The 19,697-nt window shown below is 45.9% G+C and overlaps 1 protein-coding gene across 18 annotated transcripts in view; it reads right to left on the bottom strand.

The window, feature by feature from the left end:
- LOC139381137 (dual E2 ubiquitin-conjugating enzyme/E3 ubiquitin-protein ligase BIRC6-like) overlaps window positions 1-19,697 on the bottom strand; it is a 141,314-nt gene that overhangs the window by 1,249 nt on the left and 120,368 nt on the right. For all 18 annotated transcript variants that reach the window (XM_071124458.1, XM_071124463.1, XM_071124468.1 and 15 more), the window contains 6 exons: window positions 19,365-19,475; window positions 18,409-18,626; window positions 14,044-14,205; window positions 13,337-13,414; window positions 10,601-10,789; window positions 778-912 (listed from right to left, as the gene is read on the bottom strand). In XM_071124458.1, the coding sequence (XP_070980559.1) occupies window positions 778-912; window positions 10,601-10,789; window positions 13,337-13,414; window positions 14,044-14,205; window positions 18,409-18,626; window positions 19,365-19,475 (893 nt within the window). The remainder of the gene's footprint in view (window positions 1-777; window positions 913-10,600; window positions 10,790-13,336; window positions 13,415-14,043; window positions 14,206-18,408; window positions 18,627-19,364; window positions 19,476-19,697) is intronic.

Here is a 19,697-nt window from a genome sequence, read left to right as displayed (position 1 = left end):
CCGCTTCTTATACTTGCTTTCAATGAGAATGACAGATCAAGAACTCACATTTCTGTGTGAATTTTGTCAGGTCGCCCAAAAAGTTACATATTGTAGCTTGAAGTTTGTCCAAAATACTCTTGAGCTCACATGAATCCATTCCAGTTGCCTTCTCAGCGCCAAATCAGAGTATCTCTGTGACGAGAGCATACAGTAAACCAATGAAAAATGACCACTTCCAGTACTTTACCTTAAATGTTTTACCAAAAAAACTAAATGTGCACCAAAACAAACCCATCGTTTCAGAACCTGAACCTGTTTTCTGGAGCAAGAGGAAAAACCATGAAGGTAATGGGACTACACAGACCTCTGTAGCCCTGCTTTAAAAACAGCACTGAGTGCTTCCACAGCACTGTGCTGCGGCCCCTCTGTCTTTTATCAGTGTGTCGGGGAGATTATTTACACTGGGTATTAATTGTGGTTATTAAAAGCCAGAGGAACGGAGTCTGGCTGCCAGTGAGCTTAGGGAAGTAGGACGCAGGTCCCTGATCTGTTACTACCCTGGCTGCCTCAAGACTGTCAAGAGGGGGAAGCCGGCTAGTGCATGAATCAAGCCTGTCCACCATGCATAAAACACCTGGGATGTCACTCTCCTCCTGAGCAACCAATTCAGACTTCCTTAACCAGGACTGTGTGTATACATATAAGTGAAAGGGGGATGGGGTATTCACTTCTGTGGAGAAGGACAACATTCTGATACAATGCGAGGTCTCCTGTAGATGAATAGTGTTTGTTTACCTTCAACGCAGCAGCGTGATGGGACATGGTGCGGCCCACTCTCTTGTCACTGCTGTACTGCTGGATGTCTGCGATCCACTCCTCACACTGCGCCATGACTTCCACCCGCTTCAGGTAGAAGTGCTTGTGAATCACCTGGGGATTACAACACAGCCATGAGACTCAGAAACAACATGCAACACATACACCTGCAGTCATCATTATTGAAACTCATCTCTAGTTTATAGCCATTTCGTTTTTAGGAGTTTTTCCTGTCTGTATAACCTGACCAGGAAAATCTCTGGGCCCTAGTTAGAATGCTTGAAATATGCTGAGAAATGTAGACGTTGCATCCATGACACACTGGATAATGAAAATGACCATCATGAAAATATAATTCAAATTTTCCATTTGTTCTTCCTTCAATTGATCCTAATATAATATTACTGAACTGCTGTCCTAAGGCCCAGATGATGGAATAGTGAAATGAGAGCCAGCAAGTTTTGAATAAAATTTCCCATGGTTCATACTGGAAAGGACAAATGGTGAGCGCAGTGAAAATAAATAAAAAAATCAGCAAAATTCTAATCAGGCCCCTCCAGGTGCCATAACGGTCAGTGCTATCCGGGATCCCTACACTACACCACTAACCCCTACCTTAACCCTTACAATTTTAAAAGGACAACTTCAATGGGGTAGGTATGTCCCAAGGATCCCGGATAGTAAGGACCTTGCCCCATCTTCTCCCTACCCAATTGGTAAGTTTATGAAGCTGAAAAAGCAGGATGTTGTGAAGAAAAGCATAACCTCTGAAAGTTCTCCTCTGCAGCAGGAAGCAGCAAGAGAACTGCTCGTTTCACTGACTGGGAAGGGAGTTGAATATCTGCAGTCAGGCTGCTTTGAAGTGGAGCGTTAAACAGAAGCGCCATCTCTCCACTGAAAATGTTTTGGAGAAGTGCTATGACGTCTCCCTTGACTGAGTTCTCTAGGTCTGCACAGATCCTGAGATGCTGGGTATGTATAAGAATTTTACGCCAAATGAAGTGATAAGCAGAGTGATTTCTGTCATTATTTTTTAAAATTCAGATCCCCAATAGCTGTTGAAGAACCAGCAGCTATTCTTCCTGGGATCTACACAAAACATAGTGTTCTGTATTTTGTCACGTTCTAATGGACAAGAACAGCAACACAAATTTGAACTAAGAACACTACATATGACATTTTTTTACATAATAAAAATGAGAAAAGAAAGCTTCTCCCAGCCACTGTTCTGGATTTGGGGACTGTGAAGAGACCCCTGATTGCGTGTCTTGTAGGGTACGTATACATGTTTGCGCTATGTTTTGCCCAGACAATTGGGTACTTTCAGCATGTCAATACTTCTTACAAAAACCAGCAGTGATGCAGTAACTGACTCCTCTACTCTGAACCAGGAGACTGACATGCATGTTATTGACATACGCCCCTCTGTGTACATTTGAGGGCCAGACGTGCTGCTCTGTTCTGGGCCAGCTGCAGCTTTTCTAGGTTCTTTTTTCCACACCTGATCATACAACTGGGCAATAGCCAAGATGCGACAAAACCAGAGCTTGCAGAACTTGTTTGGTTGCATGTGATGTTAAAAAAAGCAGATTCTCTCTATTACAGACAGACCTCTCCCCATCTTTACAACGGAATCAATATTCTTTGACCATGTAAGTCTACAATCTAATAGTGCTGAGCGATTAACCGTAATGTCGGTTATTTTTCCGTTTTTAAAACAACTAATTGACATTGGTTCAATTATTTGAATTCCATGATTTTTTGCTTCTCTATAGATAAATCCAATCAAGCCCCAACTATGCGATGTAGTAGGGAGTTGTAGTTTCCAACAGGCCAATATTCTACATAGTTTAGGGCAGAAAACTTAGTAATTAACTACAATGACCATAATACATTGGGTGCCTACTGGTCTGGTCTGTGGTTCTTTTACGCATGCTATGTCAGGTTATTGCGCAGACAGAGTGTGAGAGAAGAATGGCATCAAGAGGGATAAGAGCAGTTGCTTTGCAAGGTCTACCTGAAAATACATGATCTTAGTGATTGATAGTTGGTATTTAGCAGTCAAACGTGCCTTATTTACTTTGAAGAATTACTCAAAAGGTGATTTTGTCAGACAGCATAAGCAGCAGCTCTCTAGAGATGACTTGGAGTGAAATAATAAACTAAATCAAATTAAACAAATCTAATGTACACAACTGAAATAAAGTTGTGTGAATAAATGGTAAATAAGTGATAAGCAGTAATGGGCAGTCACTACCATCAAGGGACTTTTATTAATTGTGCCACTCCCAAGTTAATTTCCTCCCCCAGGTTAGATTAATGTCATATTGTAGGCTTCCCTTCTCGTAGGCCTGTTAATGTACATGGATCAGACGTCATTTTTATTGCTCTGTCAGTGTCAGCAGAGTAGGCTACCCTGTAATTATTGTTGTATTAAAAAGATTATTCTGATGTCTCCAGTCATATAAAGTGTAGAAGAATTGCATGAAATGTGTCCATAACAAGGCCAAGAAGAGCATCTGATCTACTGTTGCCTATAGCCTAGGTCTACTCTACTACCCGCTCAGCCATGCATTGAACAGTCTTTTTATCTTTTACAAACAGTGATGGAGTTATATTATTAGCCTAAATTATGACCATCCAATCTACACACAAGTCGGCAAATGCGATGATGCATGGAACGCTTTATTATAAAAGGTGCTTTTTAAAAAATGGTGAAAATTAGCCCCCCCAAACTTGAAACTCACATGCCGCTTAAGGCTAAAGAAAAACAGCTAGCCAAACAGTCTGGCTGGTGAACACCTGAATTAAATGGTAACTTCAAAAAAAAAAAAAAAATCTCTGATTATGGGGCTGGCTCTGTATGGGACACAGGCACATTATGGGACACAGGCCAGGTCATTATACATTTATTTATTTTTTATAATAAGACAATCGGTGCAACCAAATCATGTTCTGGTGTCACCAGTGTATAAAGTAGAACACTGAGGATTAAAATCCAATATCATCTAATATATTATATTGAAAGGCAGATCTAGGCCTGACGTTATGTGGGAGACCTACATTTAACATAGTCGTTTTGAATTGGTGAGCGTTTCTAAAAGCCTAAGTACCCAGGGGCGTTTCGTGTTGGAAGGGCAGTGCACGTGTGACTTCGGTACACGCATCGATCACGGTATGGATGAAAAGCCTTGTGTACATATCCAAGAGTCACTGAACATGGATCACGTGTACCCATCAGAACAGGGCGTCTTGACAAATTACCAATCCATGTGAGAGACACTCAATACAACCAGACAAATGCCCATACGTACACACTGGCATGGTCTGTTGATTGTGTGCTCCATTTCCAGATAAATTAAGTGACCTTTTAGGTGAGCTGCCGTCCACTCATTATTCCAGAGGGCAGACGTGTGCATGTTTCCATGTGCTCCACACACACAGCGGTCAAGGGTGAGTATGAATCATGCTGTAGCCATTCAAATTGATTTTTTCATCCCGTCTGCTGTATGCTCACTCAGCCCCAGGTCTGCTCCCCTGCGAGCTCAGGTCTGCTACACTGACTACAGCATCGTAAATACTCCCACTCACGTCTAGCCTCAACTTCAGCCTCCCCTCTCAGTGTTCATTCCGAGTAGAGAACAGGAACCTCTGGAGGGGTAAAAATCACTACTTCAGGCAGAAGATTATGGGGTAAGTCATTAGCTGGGCTTCATTCAAGTAACGTTACCTTAAAAATGCATCCTCACTTCATTTCTTACTTGCCATTGATCACTGATCTTATGTGACTGGATTGGTGTACACTATGCATGATTCGTATTGCTTTCACCTTTCCAATCAATGAAATCTTACCAAATTGGGAGTGCATATACGATAAGGTAAATGCTAATTTGCTGCTAATACGCGCCTATCCACAATGACTTCATGGCTAATTAGCTGTATTATATTCAGCGTCATTTAAAGTACCAAAGAAGGTATGTGTAAGACAATCTATGCTGAACAAAAATAAAACGCAACATGTAGGTACCATATTTAATGAGCTGAAAAAACAATCCCAGAAACTTTCCATACGCACAAAAAGCTTATTTCGCTAAAATGTTGTGCACAAATTTGTTTACATCCCTGTTAGTGAGCATTTCACCTTTTCCAAGATAACCTGTCAGGTGTGGCATATCAAGACGCTGATTAAACAGGATGATTTACACAGATGAACCTTGTGCTGCGGACAATAAAAGGCCACTTTAAAATGTAAAGTTTTGTTATACAACACAATGCCACAGATGTCTCAAGTTTTGTGGGAGCATGCAATTGGCATGCTGACCACGACAATGTCCACCAGAGTGGTTGCTAGATAATTGAATGTTCATTTCTCTACCACAAGCCTCCTCCGTCATTTTAGAGAATTTGGCAGTACGTCCAGCTGCAGACAACGTATATATTTTTGTTCAGTATATAAGCATTAGAAGAACTAAAATCTGCTCCATAGTCAACTGCTAGGGAGGTGGTCTCAAGCCTAGTCTCGAACCCCCCTCCCCATTCATTCTAGGTGAGCATATACCAGCAGTAATTCATGTACCGGTATTGACAATTTTTTGTTGCAATAGTATCAAAGTGATTTGTTGTGTTCGGAGTTGCAGTCACACGCCTCGGCGCCTTTGGGAGAGGGAGTGAGTGTGTGTGACTACAGCTGGGACTGAGGCGGGGGTGGGCACAGCAGAGGGGAACGATGGCCTCCTTTCCCAAATGGGCAAAGGCGGCACGGCAGATGGCATGGCTTGGCCTCTGGATGGAAAGACAGCTCAGGTTTATTTACGCTGACATAAACACAACGAGTCCAGCGATGTGTTTGTGTTCATGTCAGCATTGTCAATCATCGCCCCGGACACCGCGTCATCCTGACAGAGACGAAGAGACGCTCAGTGGCACGCTTGTAGAATCCCTCCCTGTTGCCAAAGACAAGGTCCTACTCAGTCACACAGATCCTGGTGACTAAACAGTGACATTTTAAAAGCCCCCATCGTCACTTTTGACTGACACGCTTCCCATCTGCAGAGGCAAGCAGTCGCTGCCACAGAATTGGGCCATGGGAGGGAGATTAGGGCAATGATCAATTTCCTTCCCAGCGTAGCCATGGAAACCCCGGTGGCTGTGGCACATCTTGGCTTTCCCTGCTCCGTGTGTGTGTCCAAAACCGGGCAAGCTTTCTCTCCCCGTCCCTCAGTCACGAAACCCAACACAGGAGCCTTATCTCTCCTCCAGCTAGACTACAAAGCAGTATTCTCAACCAGGCTGTGCTGGGTTGCAAGTTACACAGAGAGAGGAGAGGAGTCAACGCCCCAGCCTCGATAGGTCCCACTGGGCAGAGGTGTCTTGTTAAAACCCATCAATAATGCACCGTAATGGAGTGTGCTCAACACAATGACTAATTTCCTTGACAGGGTGTGCGAGCTGCTCTCTCTCAGTGTGCGTGTGCGCGGTCCCGCCACTGATGCATCCTCCTCTTGTTTACATGAAAAATGAACACGCAAGGAAGCTAGCTCCATCTGCTCTGGAAGGTCCTTGAACCGTGAATCAATCACACTGTATAATACACCTGGTCAGGGCTGGTAGAGGTCAGGACAAGAACACGCTCCTCTCTTAATGGTTTCCATAACTTACCCATTTTCATGACCATACAGCCCCACAGTGGAAGTGTTGTAATAGCCATGAAATCAGGCGGTCAAACAAGGAAATGGTTCCAATCGTTTTTCATTTTTCCCATAAGGGATTTTAGAAAAACATAAAATATGGGCTGTGTTTTATGTGGGCTTACCCTGGAGGTGTTTCATGTAGGCTTACCCTGGCGTTTTGATAACCATGCAAATCTCTCTCGGACAAGATTAATTTAATCAATATATATTCGGCTGTGTTTACTCAGTTTCGAAAATGATAATTAGCATCAATCAAAGTAGACATCATGCAAGACTACAAATCCCTGCAAGCTCCTGCACATCTCTACCTTTGTTATTTTTATTTTACTAGGCAAGTCAGTTAAGAACAAATTGACAGATTTGTACTTTGTCAGCCCGGGGATTTAAACCTTCCGGTTACTAGTCCAACGCTCTAACCACTAGGCTACCCTGCCGCCCCAGGTAGTGTCAATTAAAACAAACTTTCAGGAGACAGTTCACAGACTTGTCAATTTAATGACATTTTGCCAATTTATTCATTACTAAATGTAATGAATAAATTCCTAAATGTAGCTAACATTATATAGTTAATCCAGAGGTTCTTACCTTTGCCTCCATTCAGCAGTCTCGTCCAGATCATGGCATTTGTAGTTCTTCATGATAGCCACATTAGCATTTTATTTAAATCAAGCCGAATATATTGATAAGTCACCTTGTCCAAGAGAGATTTACAGGGTTATGAAAAGTCACCTTGTCCAAGAGAGATTTACAGGGTTATGAAAAGTCACCTTGTCCAAGAGAGATTTACAGGGTTATGAAAAGTCACCTTGTCCAAGAGAGATTTACAGGGTTATGAAAAGTCACCTTGTCCAAGAGAGATTTACAGGGTTATGAAAAGTCACCTTGTCCAAGAGAGATTTACAGGGTTATGAAAAGTCACGCCAGGGTACGCCGAAACACAGCCCTTGTTTGAAGTGTTTCTAAAATCACCTATGGGGGAAAAAATAATGGTGGACCACTAGGTTTCATGGGTATTATGACTCATACTGTGGTACTCTTGCCACACAACAGTGGATAGCCCTGTGGTAATGAGCTCCATCCCTGTGTGGCCTGACAGGGGTGTCGGTCTCGCTAAGCTCCTAAGGAGAGAAAACACTTGTTTCCTGAGATTTGGAGGGGTGGGTTTTGGATGTCACCCGCAGCACCGCCTCCCCTAATAACCTACTCACCCCTCGGCTCTCACACACATTGGGAACTATATTTCAGCGGCCGACCTGTTGTTCCTAATACCACCTGACAATCTCCTGCTGCATTATTCAAGGTTGCTTTTTATTCTCCATCTCAGACTATAAATAGGGCATAGAAACTTTGGAAATCTCACACATAATCCCCCGGCCACAAAAAATAAATGTCTATGGAGTCACCGCTTTCACGGTTCACCTGAGTTCGGAAAGAGACCAGGCTGAGCTCGGGGCACCATCAAAAAAGAGACGATAGTACTGTATGCGTGTGCCACGGCTATACTTCCTACAAAGGCAAAGTAGGTAAAAAAATGTAACTGCAGAATCTGACAGAAAGCAATTTCTGGTACTTCATGATGTTTTCTGATCGACTGGCTTCTTTTTGTGTCAAGAAACAAAATGCCACATTAAATCAGACAATGTACCTGGCCATCACAACAGATCAAAAGATTTGTGACCAAATTCGACGTTTCCACATTTCGCCTTTGTAGGGCAGTAGAGCTCGCCAATGTTTGCGGACAGTATTTCCGTCTGTCTCCGCCATGGGCTTAGACGGGAAAAGGGCAACTCAGGAGTGCCACATGAGCCTAATTGAATTTCAGGAGGGCACTCGGGCAGTATTGTAGAGGCATGCTGGTTTTCCCAGCTCCCATGGTCCATTTCATATTGAGCCACTGATGTCAGAACCCTGTTTTATTACAACGGCTGCTATACCATGCTGATCATTTTGTCCCTGGGACCCGAAAAAGAAACCGCCACTCTTCTACACAGAGCATGGGATAATACTGGGAGCTGGTGACACGGGTTTGGCTGTGTGTCTGGAACACACACAATGTACTTCAACGGTACCTCTACCTCAATAGATCAACTTAAACACGGAGACCAATTGTTTTGAACTATTCCCCAAACTATACATCTGATTCTTCCCTGTCAATGTGTTCTCCTGGTTTGATGCATTTCTCTAGGTAATTCCGTAAATCTATTTTTCCGGGGGAGACGGGTATGGTTCTAGATCTATAAAATGGAGTAACACGGGGCCAATAGATTCTGGACTAGCAAAACATTGGTCCGGAGGCTCAGGTTGAGACCCACTGACAGACGTCCTCTCTTTTCTGATTGCAGGTAGAGAGAGACCGGAAAAATACATTACTGTTTGGCAAAGCGGAGGTTGCTTGGCAGAGCAGCAAGCATCTGGGATCTTCATTTAATTTTGTGTTTTCATCCAGGACTACATTACCAGAATCCAATATTTTAATCGATGTTGGCTGTGTGCGCGCGTGCATACACACACAGGTGAACAACGAAGCAAAGCCAATGACAATGGCATTATGAAGAAGTTATCTGTTGCCGTGTCATGAAGCTCCCATGAGCTACAGTGTGACAGAGGAGATAGAAGCAACAGAGTGAGTGGAATATCGGAGGCTGACTTCTATCTGTTCGCAGTGTGAGTGATTAGATATCGCACGTTAGGAGCCAAACTGGAGCGGTGTCGATCTGTCTGTGGTCCCTTGGTTCCCGCCATCAGACAGCAGCACCCACACAGGGGCGTATGAGACGCTGACACCTGCCCCCCCAGCAAGGAGGAATTCATTAGAAACACCTCTTTCCTCTTTTTCTACTGCTCTCTACCTCCAAACCTCCCTCTGTTTCACTCTTTCCCGCCGCCCCCCGCACCATCTTCCCATTCCTCTCTACCTCCCTCTGCTTCACTCTGTTCCTCCATCTTCCCATTCCTCTACCTCCCTCTGCTTCACTCTGTCCCTCCATCTTCCCATTCCTCTCTACCTCCCTCTGCTTCACTCTGTCCCTCCATCTTCCCATCCCTCTCTACCTCCCTCTGCTTTACTCTGTCCCTCCATCTTCCCATCCCTCTCTACCTCCCTCTGTCCCTCCATCTTCCCATTCCTCTACCTCCCTCTGCTTCACTCTGTCCCTCCATCTTCCCATTCCTCTCTACCTCCCTCTGCTTCACTCTGTCCCTCCATCTTCCCATTCCTCTCTACCTCCCTCTGCTTCACTCTGTCCCTCCATCTTCCCATCCCTCTCTACCTCCCTCTGCTTCACTCTGTCCTTCCATCTTCCCATTCCTCTCTACCTCCCTCTGCTTCACTCTGTCCCTCCATCTTCCCATTCCTCTCTACCTCCCTCTGCTTCACTCTGTCCTTCCATCTTCCCATTCCTCTCTACCTCCCTCTGCTTCACTCTGTCCCTCCATCTTCCCATTCCTCTCTACCTCCCTCTGCTTCACTCTGTCCTTCCATCTTCCCATTCCTCTCTACCTCCCTCTGCTTCACTCTGTCCCTCCATCTTCCCATTCCTCTTTCTACTTTCTCCCTCCCAAACTCCCTCTGCTTCACTCTTTCCCTAGACCCCCGCCCTCTTCCCCTCCCAACGCTTCTCACTACCCCCCGCCCTCTTTCTACGCACCATCTTCCCCTCCCCCCCTTCCCTCTAAGCAGAGTTGGTGACTGATCGCTATCTGCCACGCTATCAGCCTGCACGGCCCGTGTCAAGGACAGGAGGAAATTAAAAAACGAGCGATATGATCTACCTGGGAAATAGTAAACAGTGAATTTATTATCTGCCACGGTCCTAATATCGTCCCAAAGGAGACAATTTATTGTGCTTTATCTGCCGTTTTTTTTGTGTGTGCAGAGGCTGGTTGCTACTGTAACAAGGGAGCATGGTGAGCGTAATGCTTTGTCATTACAAAGAACGATACTACAGTAGAATTGAGGGCCATTAAACACTGGCGTGGGCCAGGTTGAGGTGCCAGGAAAGCTGCGGGGTAGCCTAATTGTATGTACGAAAGGGTGAGCCACTGTAGGATAGCCTGATAGCATGGCGGGGGGGGGGGGGGGGGGTAGGGACAAAAGAGATTTAACCGCTCACCTCTTTGAAGCAAGGCGAGGGGTTGCGTAACTGCTCCAGCATGGCCCACTTGACGGAGGCCTGACGGATGTTTCCGTCATACTCGCGGGAGCTCTGCGTGCCGCTGGGGGTTCCGCGTGAGCGCTCGTAGCCCGGCTCGTTGAAGTAGGGCTCCGACACCAGGATCAGAGACTGCACCGATACCAGCACCTGAAGAGAGAGGGGGGGATTAATGGAATATTTTTGATCATTGCAAAATACACATACAGCCACTTGTAGGAAGGTTACCGAAGGGGGTGTGTGGGGAGAAAGAGAGAGGAGGGGGAGCAAGAGCGGTAAGAGAGCAAGAAAAGTTGGAGGAGACAAAAGCAGGGGGATAGGTGAGAACATTGCAGAGACCACAATGAGCAACGCAGCAGAACGCATGGGGGACACTAAGGGAGCGTCAGACAAAAGCATGATTTTTCACCCTCCTTCAATATATCTTTATTAACAATTCAATTAATACCCCGGGCTGTCTCAAGGAGACTGGGTACACGGCTCGCTCCATCACACCGCCCAGCATATATTAACCACAGAGCCAGACACTAGCTGGACGTCTGCCAGGCCAAGCTGGACAACACTCAGCATGTATCCTGACGGTCAAGTAGCTGTCCGCCTAACAATAGATCTAGATTACCCCAATCCTTTCCTCAACCATCAGTGGAGATGAAGAAATTGATACTGTGTGACTGCCAAGGGACCCTGTCTACTAACTCAGACCCTGGTGACCTTTCAACCCTCCCCTAGCCCCCACCCTTCCCCAACCTGCTCACCGCAACTAGATATCAGGACCAATATCAGGGCCGGCTGATTTTGACTTGATTCCACCATGTCGCCATTCAGCCTGCTATTTCCATTATTGATCTGGCAGACACCAACTAGAATGATAATCAATGGAGACATCTCTATGAACTCTCCAACCCTGAAAATGAGAGAATTAGAAAAGGGAACCATTTCTAAAGGACTCTAGCTAGGCTTGTTGCCAGATCAATATCCACAGAAACAGACTCTTTCCCTCCCCCATTCAGAGGACAAATATCTTTATTTTTTATTTATTTTTTTACAGCTTTTCTGCTCCATATACACTATTGTTCAAAAGTTTGGGGTCACTTAAAAAAGTCCTTGTTTTTGAAAGAAAAGCACATTTTTTTGTCCATTAAATTAACATAAATTTGATCAGAAATACAGTGTAGGCATTGTTAATGTTGTAAATGACTATTGTAGCTGGAAACGGCAGATTTTTGTATGGAATATCTACATAGCCGTACAGAGGCCCATTATCAGCAACCATCACTCCAGTCTTCCAATGGGACGTTGTGTCAGCTAATCCAAGTTTATAATTTTAAAAGGCTAATTGATCATTAGAAAAACCTTTTGCAATTATGTTAGCACAGATGAAAACTGTTATTCTGATTAAAGAAGCAATACAACTGGCCTTCTTTAGACTATTTGCGTATCTGGAGGATCAGCATTTGTGGGTTCGATTACAGACTCAAAATGGACAGAAACAAATAACTTTCTTCTGAAACTGGTCAGTCTATTCTTGTTCTGAGAAATGATGGCTGTTCCATGCGAGAAATTGCCAAGAAACTGAAGATCTCGTACAACGCTGCGTACTTCTCCCTTCACAGAACAGCGCAAACGGGCTCTAACCAGAATATAAAGGAGTGGGAGGCCCCGGTGCACAACTGAGCAAAAGGACAAGTACATTAGAGTGTCTAGTTTGAGAAACAGACGCCTCACAAGTCCTCCACTGGCAGCCTTATTAATAGTACCCGTAAAACACCAGCCTCAACGTCAACAGTGATGAAGCGACTCTGGGATGCTAGCCTTCTAGTCAGAGTTCCTCTGTCCAGTGTCTGTGTTCTTTTGCCCATCTTTAATATTTTCTTTTTATTGGCCTGTCTGAGAAATGGCTTTTTCGTTGCAATTCTGCCTAGAAGGCCAGCATCCCGGAGTCGCCTCTTCACTGTTGACGTTGAGACTGGTGTTTTGCGGGTACTTTTGTCCATTCCGACCCAAGGGCTGTTGCTCTAATGACACCATATTCCATATACAGTGTACTACTTCAGACAATCATGTCACCCCATTTCGCATATAGTGCAAGTGCACTACTCAAAAGTAGTGAACTATATAGGGAATAGGGTGTTATTTGAGATTTGCCCCGAGGTCTCTACCAGTGTGACACAGACTACAGACGGGCAGTCAACGATAAAGCTAGTGATAAAACCCCTTAGCAGCCCAGCTCAGAGTGATAGGTGTCGAGATGGAATTGCCTTGCGCTCCCAAGTGGCGCAGCGGTCTAAGGCACTGTATTTCAGTGCTAGAGGTGTCACTACAGACCCTGGTTCAATTCCAGGCTGTAACACAACCGGACATGATTGGTAGTCCCATAGGGCGGCGCACAATTGGCGCAGCGTCGTCCCGAGGTAGGCCATCATTGTAAATAAGAATTTTACTTGCCTAGTTAAATAATTCAAAACAACACACACGCCAACATAAACTCTATGAATGGCTTTACAATATGGAGGATCTTTCATGGCATCTGTCAAAACAGCCACCTATTAATATACACCCTGTGGTCACAAACACAGGCCGATGATCAAACATCACCAACAACTGATGGAGATGGACTCAGGTTTTGACAGCAGAAACAACCAAACACAGACCCAAGAAAGGGTGGTGGAGGTATAGTGCAGTGGATTTCTGTCTCACCTGTAAAAAGCTAGAGGTCTGAGGGTTCCACTTCTCCTCTGGTCTCCCGTGCCAGGTGTTGAGGATACTTAAACACACCTGGAGAAGACAGAAACAGATCAAGGGTTGAAGACAAGAGAATGACTGTCAGGTAAACATCCACAGGCCCTGCCTCCTACCCATCCACCCCTCAATCAAAGAGAAAGCTGAGAAGCAGTTTGCCCTGGCCCCCTCACCAGAGTGCTACCTCTGCTGTAGAAAGCCCACAGTAATTCTTAGAGCAGCTGTCTCCTTCCATTATGAAAATAGATGTTCCTTGTCAGAGTCTTCCTAATGAGGAAGAACAGATGAGGCAGGCTCCAGCACCTTCACAGCTTTTCACCAGGGGAGAGAGGGGGGGGAATAGTGTGCTTCTTTTTCATTTTGGCAACACACCAAAAATAAACTAGTGTGAAGGGAAGGCTACTCAAATCAAGCTCTCCTCTCTCCACTCCAAGCTGTGAGGTTAACAGGTTGATGGTGCCACAGAGGGATCACTCTGGACAGACTGGTGCTGAATATACACTCAAATTAGACATCTTTTCGTGGAAAGCCAAAAGCTGAAGGGACGGTAAACATTTTTCACGAAATGAACCAAACCCCCAACATTTAAACTGTTGATTAAAAGCTAGGCAGTTGACCCAACTCCTCACCAACCCCCTAACCCTGAGTAACTGTATGGGACTCACTTTCCCGTCGTTGTAGAGGTTTGGGTTAAAGCGCACGCTGTGTCCCCCGGTGGTCTCCAGGTTGACCAGGGGCGGAGAGTTGGGGTAGTCCTGGGGGAAGTACACGTCAAACTCAAAGCAGCCGTTGGCGTACGGCGTGTCTGCCGGGCCAGTGATGAGAACCTGCAACACACAGACCACAAGGGGTTAATGACAGTTCACTACCCCCCTTTTTCTTCAACAAACCCATTACCACTAGAGGTGGTTGACACAAAAGGACATAATTTTTCACCTGAATATCTCGTGGCTATTATAAATCCAATTCATTTCCACACTAGCTAATCAATCAAGGAGACCACAGGAAGTGAAAAACAAAAGAAACGGCAGACAGACAAACAGGCTTGGGAAGGTCCCAAAAAGGATCAAATAAGGGAAAGGGATCTTGGTTATTCTGCAGGAATACCCTTGTGCTTTCAGTGACCAGGAACTAAAGACCTTTTGTCTGTATAAGTGGCTCGGTCTGATCGATACAGGGGAAAACCTCGTGGGGAGGTAGACCGCACTCCCCGCTCTGCTCTGTTCTTTGCTCACGCGCGCTGAGTAGCGGGTTATTAGCTAGTCACAGGTATTCAGCCTCAAGGATGGCATGCCCGAATGGGGGGGCTGTGATTTACTGCATTAGCCGCTCGCAGAAGGCCCTGACAGCGGAGGGCTAATCTGATCTGAAACCCACTGCACCGAGACCTTGTTTCAAGAGCATTTGGCTCTCCCTTTTAAAACAAAAACCCTTTCAGAGTTTCTGTGGGGGCCAAGCTCAGAGAGACACTATCTAGACCAAGGAGGAAGGGCCAGGGATGCAAACTGGTGAGGGCCCCCCAAAAAATTATATGCACAAAAACACGCAGAAAATCTGTGTAAACTGCTAGAAAACTGTAACGAGGTTGTCACAACACCAAGATTGTGCTAATGACGTGATACCAGGCCAAGTCTCACAATACTGAGTCGTATCGAGATACATCGGGGTTTGCCCTGTCCCCCAGGACGCCTGTTCCCATTTTGTATACTTTCTGCACAATACCCTGACCCTGATATTCACACCTCTACTCAATAAAACACGTTGAATTTAACTTCACGCTTCAGAGTTTCCCCAAGGATTTTTTTCATAGCAGCGGTGGCAAAGTTAGTGTGGGGGTGGCAGGGTGTGGTAATGGCCAACGGAGCAGCCTCCGACTGCAAACTGTAGAGGCCGCAGAGACAATTTAGCTGTTTTAAAGCTAACTTCCTGCAATTCTACACATTTTGCCATGGATTATGTAATGTTGTAATGCCATCTGAGTGACTCATAAAATCAAATGCCAAATGCCATGCCATTTTGGGAATTTTAGATTATCCCCTAGTCGAATGGTGGCAACTATATAGCAGTGACGGCCCGGCGCTGCTAAAATTTAGTATAGGGGAAACACTGCACTTTTTACTGTATAACAGAAAGGGCTACTGCAGAAAATAACTGATTTACTCATATCCAAATGCCTACCTGTGATTGGGCATGAGGAACGTAGTAAGGAACATAAATGCATAATGATCTGAATTTTCATTGTGTAAGGAAAGGGGAAACACACCAGGTTTATATGAAACCATCTTTATCATACTCTTCAGACAACTTTACACACAGCCTTCCAATGAAAACGCTGCGTTTGCCTTGCAGAGGCAGTTGCAGTGCATTCGGTGTGGTGCATACGTTGGATTTATCGAACGTAGGGGTCAAACTGTACGCGTAGACGGCTTGACAGAAATGGTAGCAGAAGGTGAATGTTGAACTTTTGTTGCACACATATCCAGATGATGCTGCGTACTATTTTGCGCAAGGATGCGCGCACACACACACACACACACACACACACACACACACACACACACACACACACACACACACACACACACACACACACACACACACACACACACACACACACACACACACACACACACACACACACACACAGCTCCCAAAAGTTAGACACCAAACAGAATTTAAGGGACATCAGATGGATTTTTTTCCCCCCCTTCAGATTTACCTTAGAATGAATTACATTGAGTAGGCATAAGCATCTCTTAGAGTAGGCTCTGTATCCCTTTTCTATTTTTCCTGTGCAATCCAAATGTGTGCATAGCCAAAGGGTACCATGTTAGCTAGCTAGCCAGGTAACATGACTAAACAAGGTCGTTTGTTACCAAACAACCTTGAAAACGACCTTAAACGAGTAGTGTAAAAAGGCCCGCAACATGGTTCATAAAAATACGTAAATTATGCGCCAATTTGCGATAGAATGGGGTTTGGCTTGAAACGCAAGGCTTTCAGTGACGTTAAGGCGCAAGCATGACCGTCCCTGTGCTCCGTTTTTTCTCTGGCAGTGGCACTCCGAGGCTGCGCCACAGTGAAGCCTAGTCCTTACAGGCCAAATTAAAATATATCTACATATCCATAACAAAACCCCATCACTGTCTGCACACCCCAAGATCACCATCACGGCTAAATAACATTTAAAAACCGATGGGAGATGGGCAGAGAGAACGGACGGAGAGAAGCAGCAGAGTAGGCTTATGGCTGGTTAGGGAGGTGCGGCTGGCTCTACACAGCTGTCACATTGTGAGATCAAAACTGTGAATATCCCCTTTCATCCCTGAAGGGGGAGAGGGGGAGATCCTGGGAGTGTCCTGTGTTCTTGCATCAACAAACAAGGTGTCTGAGTGAAGTTTCAGGGAGGTTAGCTTTCCCAGCTGTAGAGGAGGAGAGAATGGGGAGGGGAGGAGGGGGAGAGCTGGCCACGCTGCCAGCTGAAGAGGAGAGAATGGGCAGGGGAGGAGGGGGAGAGCTGGCCACGCTGCCAGCTGAAGAGAAGGAGAGAATGGGGAGGGGAGGAGGGGGGAGAGCTGGCCACGCTGCCAGCTGAAGAGAAGGAGAGAATGGGGAGGGGAGGAGGGGGAGAGCTGGCCACGCTGCCAGCTGAAGAGAGCAGCTTGCTGATGGGGGAGGAGGAGTAGAGGCAGAGTGAAGCAGGCAGCGTGGAACAGGAACAAGACACAGAATAGTAATAAATAAAAAAAATCAAAGAATCACTGATCCGGGGGAGAGAGGTAGGAAGATACGAGAAGACGTGTGACGGTAAAGAGGACGTGGACACACTGTAGGTAGGTAGTTGGTGTATGTGAGAGAGGGAGAGGATGTGTGGGAAAGGTGAGAGTCAAACACCGACTGACTGACCCCTGTCTCAGCAGCGTCAGGTGTGAGGAGTAGCATGCCTATCCAAACCAGCAGAGCGCTCGCAAGATAGCTTGAGGGCACCAAGTGTCACTCAGGCGGTAACTACATTTCGACATTAACATTCAGACACTTTTAGTGCGCTTCCCAGAGAAGTAGGTGGGAAAACGGGAGCAAGTGGTTTTGCTAATAATGTCTACTAAGATAGCTTGATGCTACCGCTCCCGGTGAAAGAATGATACACTGTTTATGGCAGTATTTTTTATTTATTTAACTTTTTTTATTTTTTAAACTATGCCAGTAGGACAGGAGCTCCCTGGGGACACTTGAAATGAGGGGGGCAACAACCCCAGATGGGTCACTAGACATCCACAATGTCCCACCACGTCCTCCAGCCTCTATCAACTTGTGGCCCGTTCTTGTGCTGCTAAGGAAAAAGTTGTGTTCTCGGCAGAAATAGAACCCTAGCAGACGAGGGTTTTGACATTTACCAAATGAGACTTTTCCATTAATCAGAAAAGGGGTCAAGGCCATGTATTAAACGTCATTGGAAAATGAGTAAGACTTTCAATGACGGCATTGGAACGCGAAGCCATAGGCTATCAAGACCAGAAGCAGAGTCCCCAACAGACCAAATCCGTTTCCCCAACCCCCCCCCCCCCCCCCCGCGCTGCAACAACCGCAATTAGCGCAAGTCCTGCGGTTTTAGTGCCCCAGACGGCATCCATTTGACTGGAACAGTACTGGAAACACCCTGCTCACTTCTACAAGCATCATCATCATCATCAGCTGGCCATCATGCCCTGAGGGCATCTCTGAATCAGACAGATGGGGTCTCCGGTAAAGGCATTTCATAAACACCTTGAATACCATTGAACAGATATCACTTCTATAGATGATTACGTAAAATGTGAGTGGCTAGTACTGTATGTATAAAACGGGGAAGGGGAAATGATAGGCTAGGTGGTTTGGGCTTGTAAAAGACATGCTGAAAGGTATGTACAGTATCAAATCAAGTGGATTGATTACTGTAGGTGTAAGATAGTCCTAAGAGAACAGGACGTGTGACTGAGTGTAAATGGTACAGCACAGAGGACCGTAGAGGACAGGGCAGTATGCATCTGTACCTTCATGATGTCCAGTCGCTCTTCGTCGCAGCGGACAAAGACGCTGGAGGAGGAGGAGAGGGGCAGCGAGGTGGAGAGCGTGACGGCCTCCTGTGCCAGGCGGCGGGCGCGGGCAGCGCTGTTGGCGTCGCTGGCGTTCTTCACCTGAGACATGTAGTGGTAGTTCACCTTGAACACCAGCTTCCCGTCATCGTCCTCCGAGACCATCTCAAAGGTGTCTGCCAGGGAGAGACCCAGCACAGGTATTAATGTCAATAGCTACTGGGACTGCTGGAGAGAAGGTTTAAACACTTTCAAAATGGTTCACTACACATCAAAATAATAAAAAGGCATGAAACAAACACCCTGTTGGCATATCATGCAAATATCCTCCCACTTGGATGAACGAGTACACATGTATCTGGCAGTAAACCTCTATTCAGTAATGACATGGCCCCTACGTCCTTTAATCATATTCCACACCAGGGTTCCTGCCTTGATACCGTGGCTCGTCGACCGTCTCGCTCTTGTACTTGGGCCAGAGCAAGTCCGTTTACATTCATGTCACTTGCGGTTACTTTAGACGTGTGCCGTGCGCAAAAAAAAATCTATTGAGGCACAACAAAAGTCCCGTAATCAACCACGGCGTGGCAGGATGAGAAGTGACAGACAGAAAATACCTTCCTCCCTGCAGACAGGCGGCAGGACTGCGTTATCTATCATTTCAGAAAGGGGTAGGAGGGGGTTTGGGGCTGTGCTGCTGCTGTGTTCTGGGCATTACGTGCACTGAGGGAGGGACCAACTGACAGCCAGCCTCAGAGTGAAGAGCCCTGCCTCTAGTATGTCTAAGCATTCCTCCTCTGTCTTGAAAAGAAACAGTTCCACATTTCCAACATACGGTACCCACCAAACCACAACTGGCCCAAATGTACACCACACATTGAACACAAACTGCACAGAAACTTAAAAGCACTCACCAAACTGGAGCTTCTTCATGATGGCCACGTACTTCTCCTCTAGTGAGCGTAGGATGGACATGGGTTTGGGTCTGGTTGTTGCCTTCTTCGAGGACTCGGCCAACTTCCTCTCTGATGGAGGGAAAGATAAAAAGAAAACCTTGTTACCACGGCAGGTTCAAAGTCATCCCTGTTTGAGAGCCCGGCTTACTGCTGTGTCCCGCCTGCATCTGGATCCAGACCTACCATCTTTACATGAATCTTCCTGGCAAACAAACACACCAACCACACTGTGATAAAGGACTGCTGAGGTCACCGCTTCATTGATATTACTACCTAGTCCACGCCGACTAA

This window comes from Oncorhynchus clarkii, chromosome 23, assembly GCF_045791955.1.
Source record: "Oncorhynchus clarkii lewisi isolate Uvic-CL-2024 chromosome 23, UVic_Ocla_1.0, whole genome shotgun sequence".
NCBI lineage: Eukaryota > Metazoa > Chordata > Actinopteri > Salmoniformes > Salmonidae > Oncorhynchus > Oncorhynchus clarkii.
The sequence above is the reverse complement of the archived record's forward strand: the minus strand, read 5'-3'. Positions and strand labels throughout refer to the sequence as shown.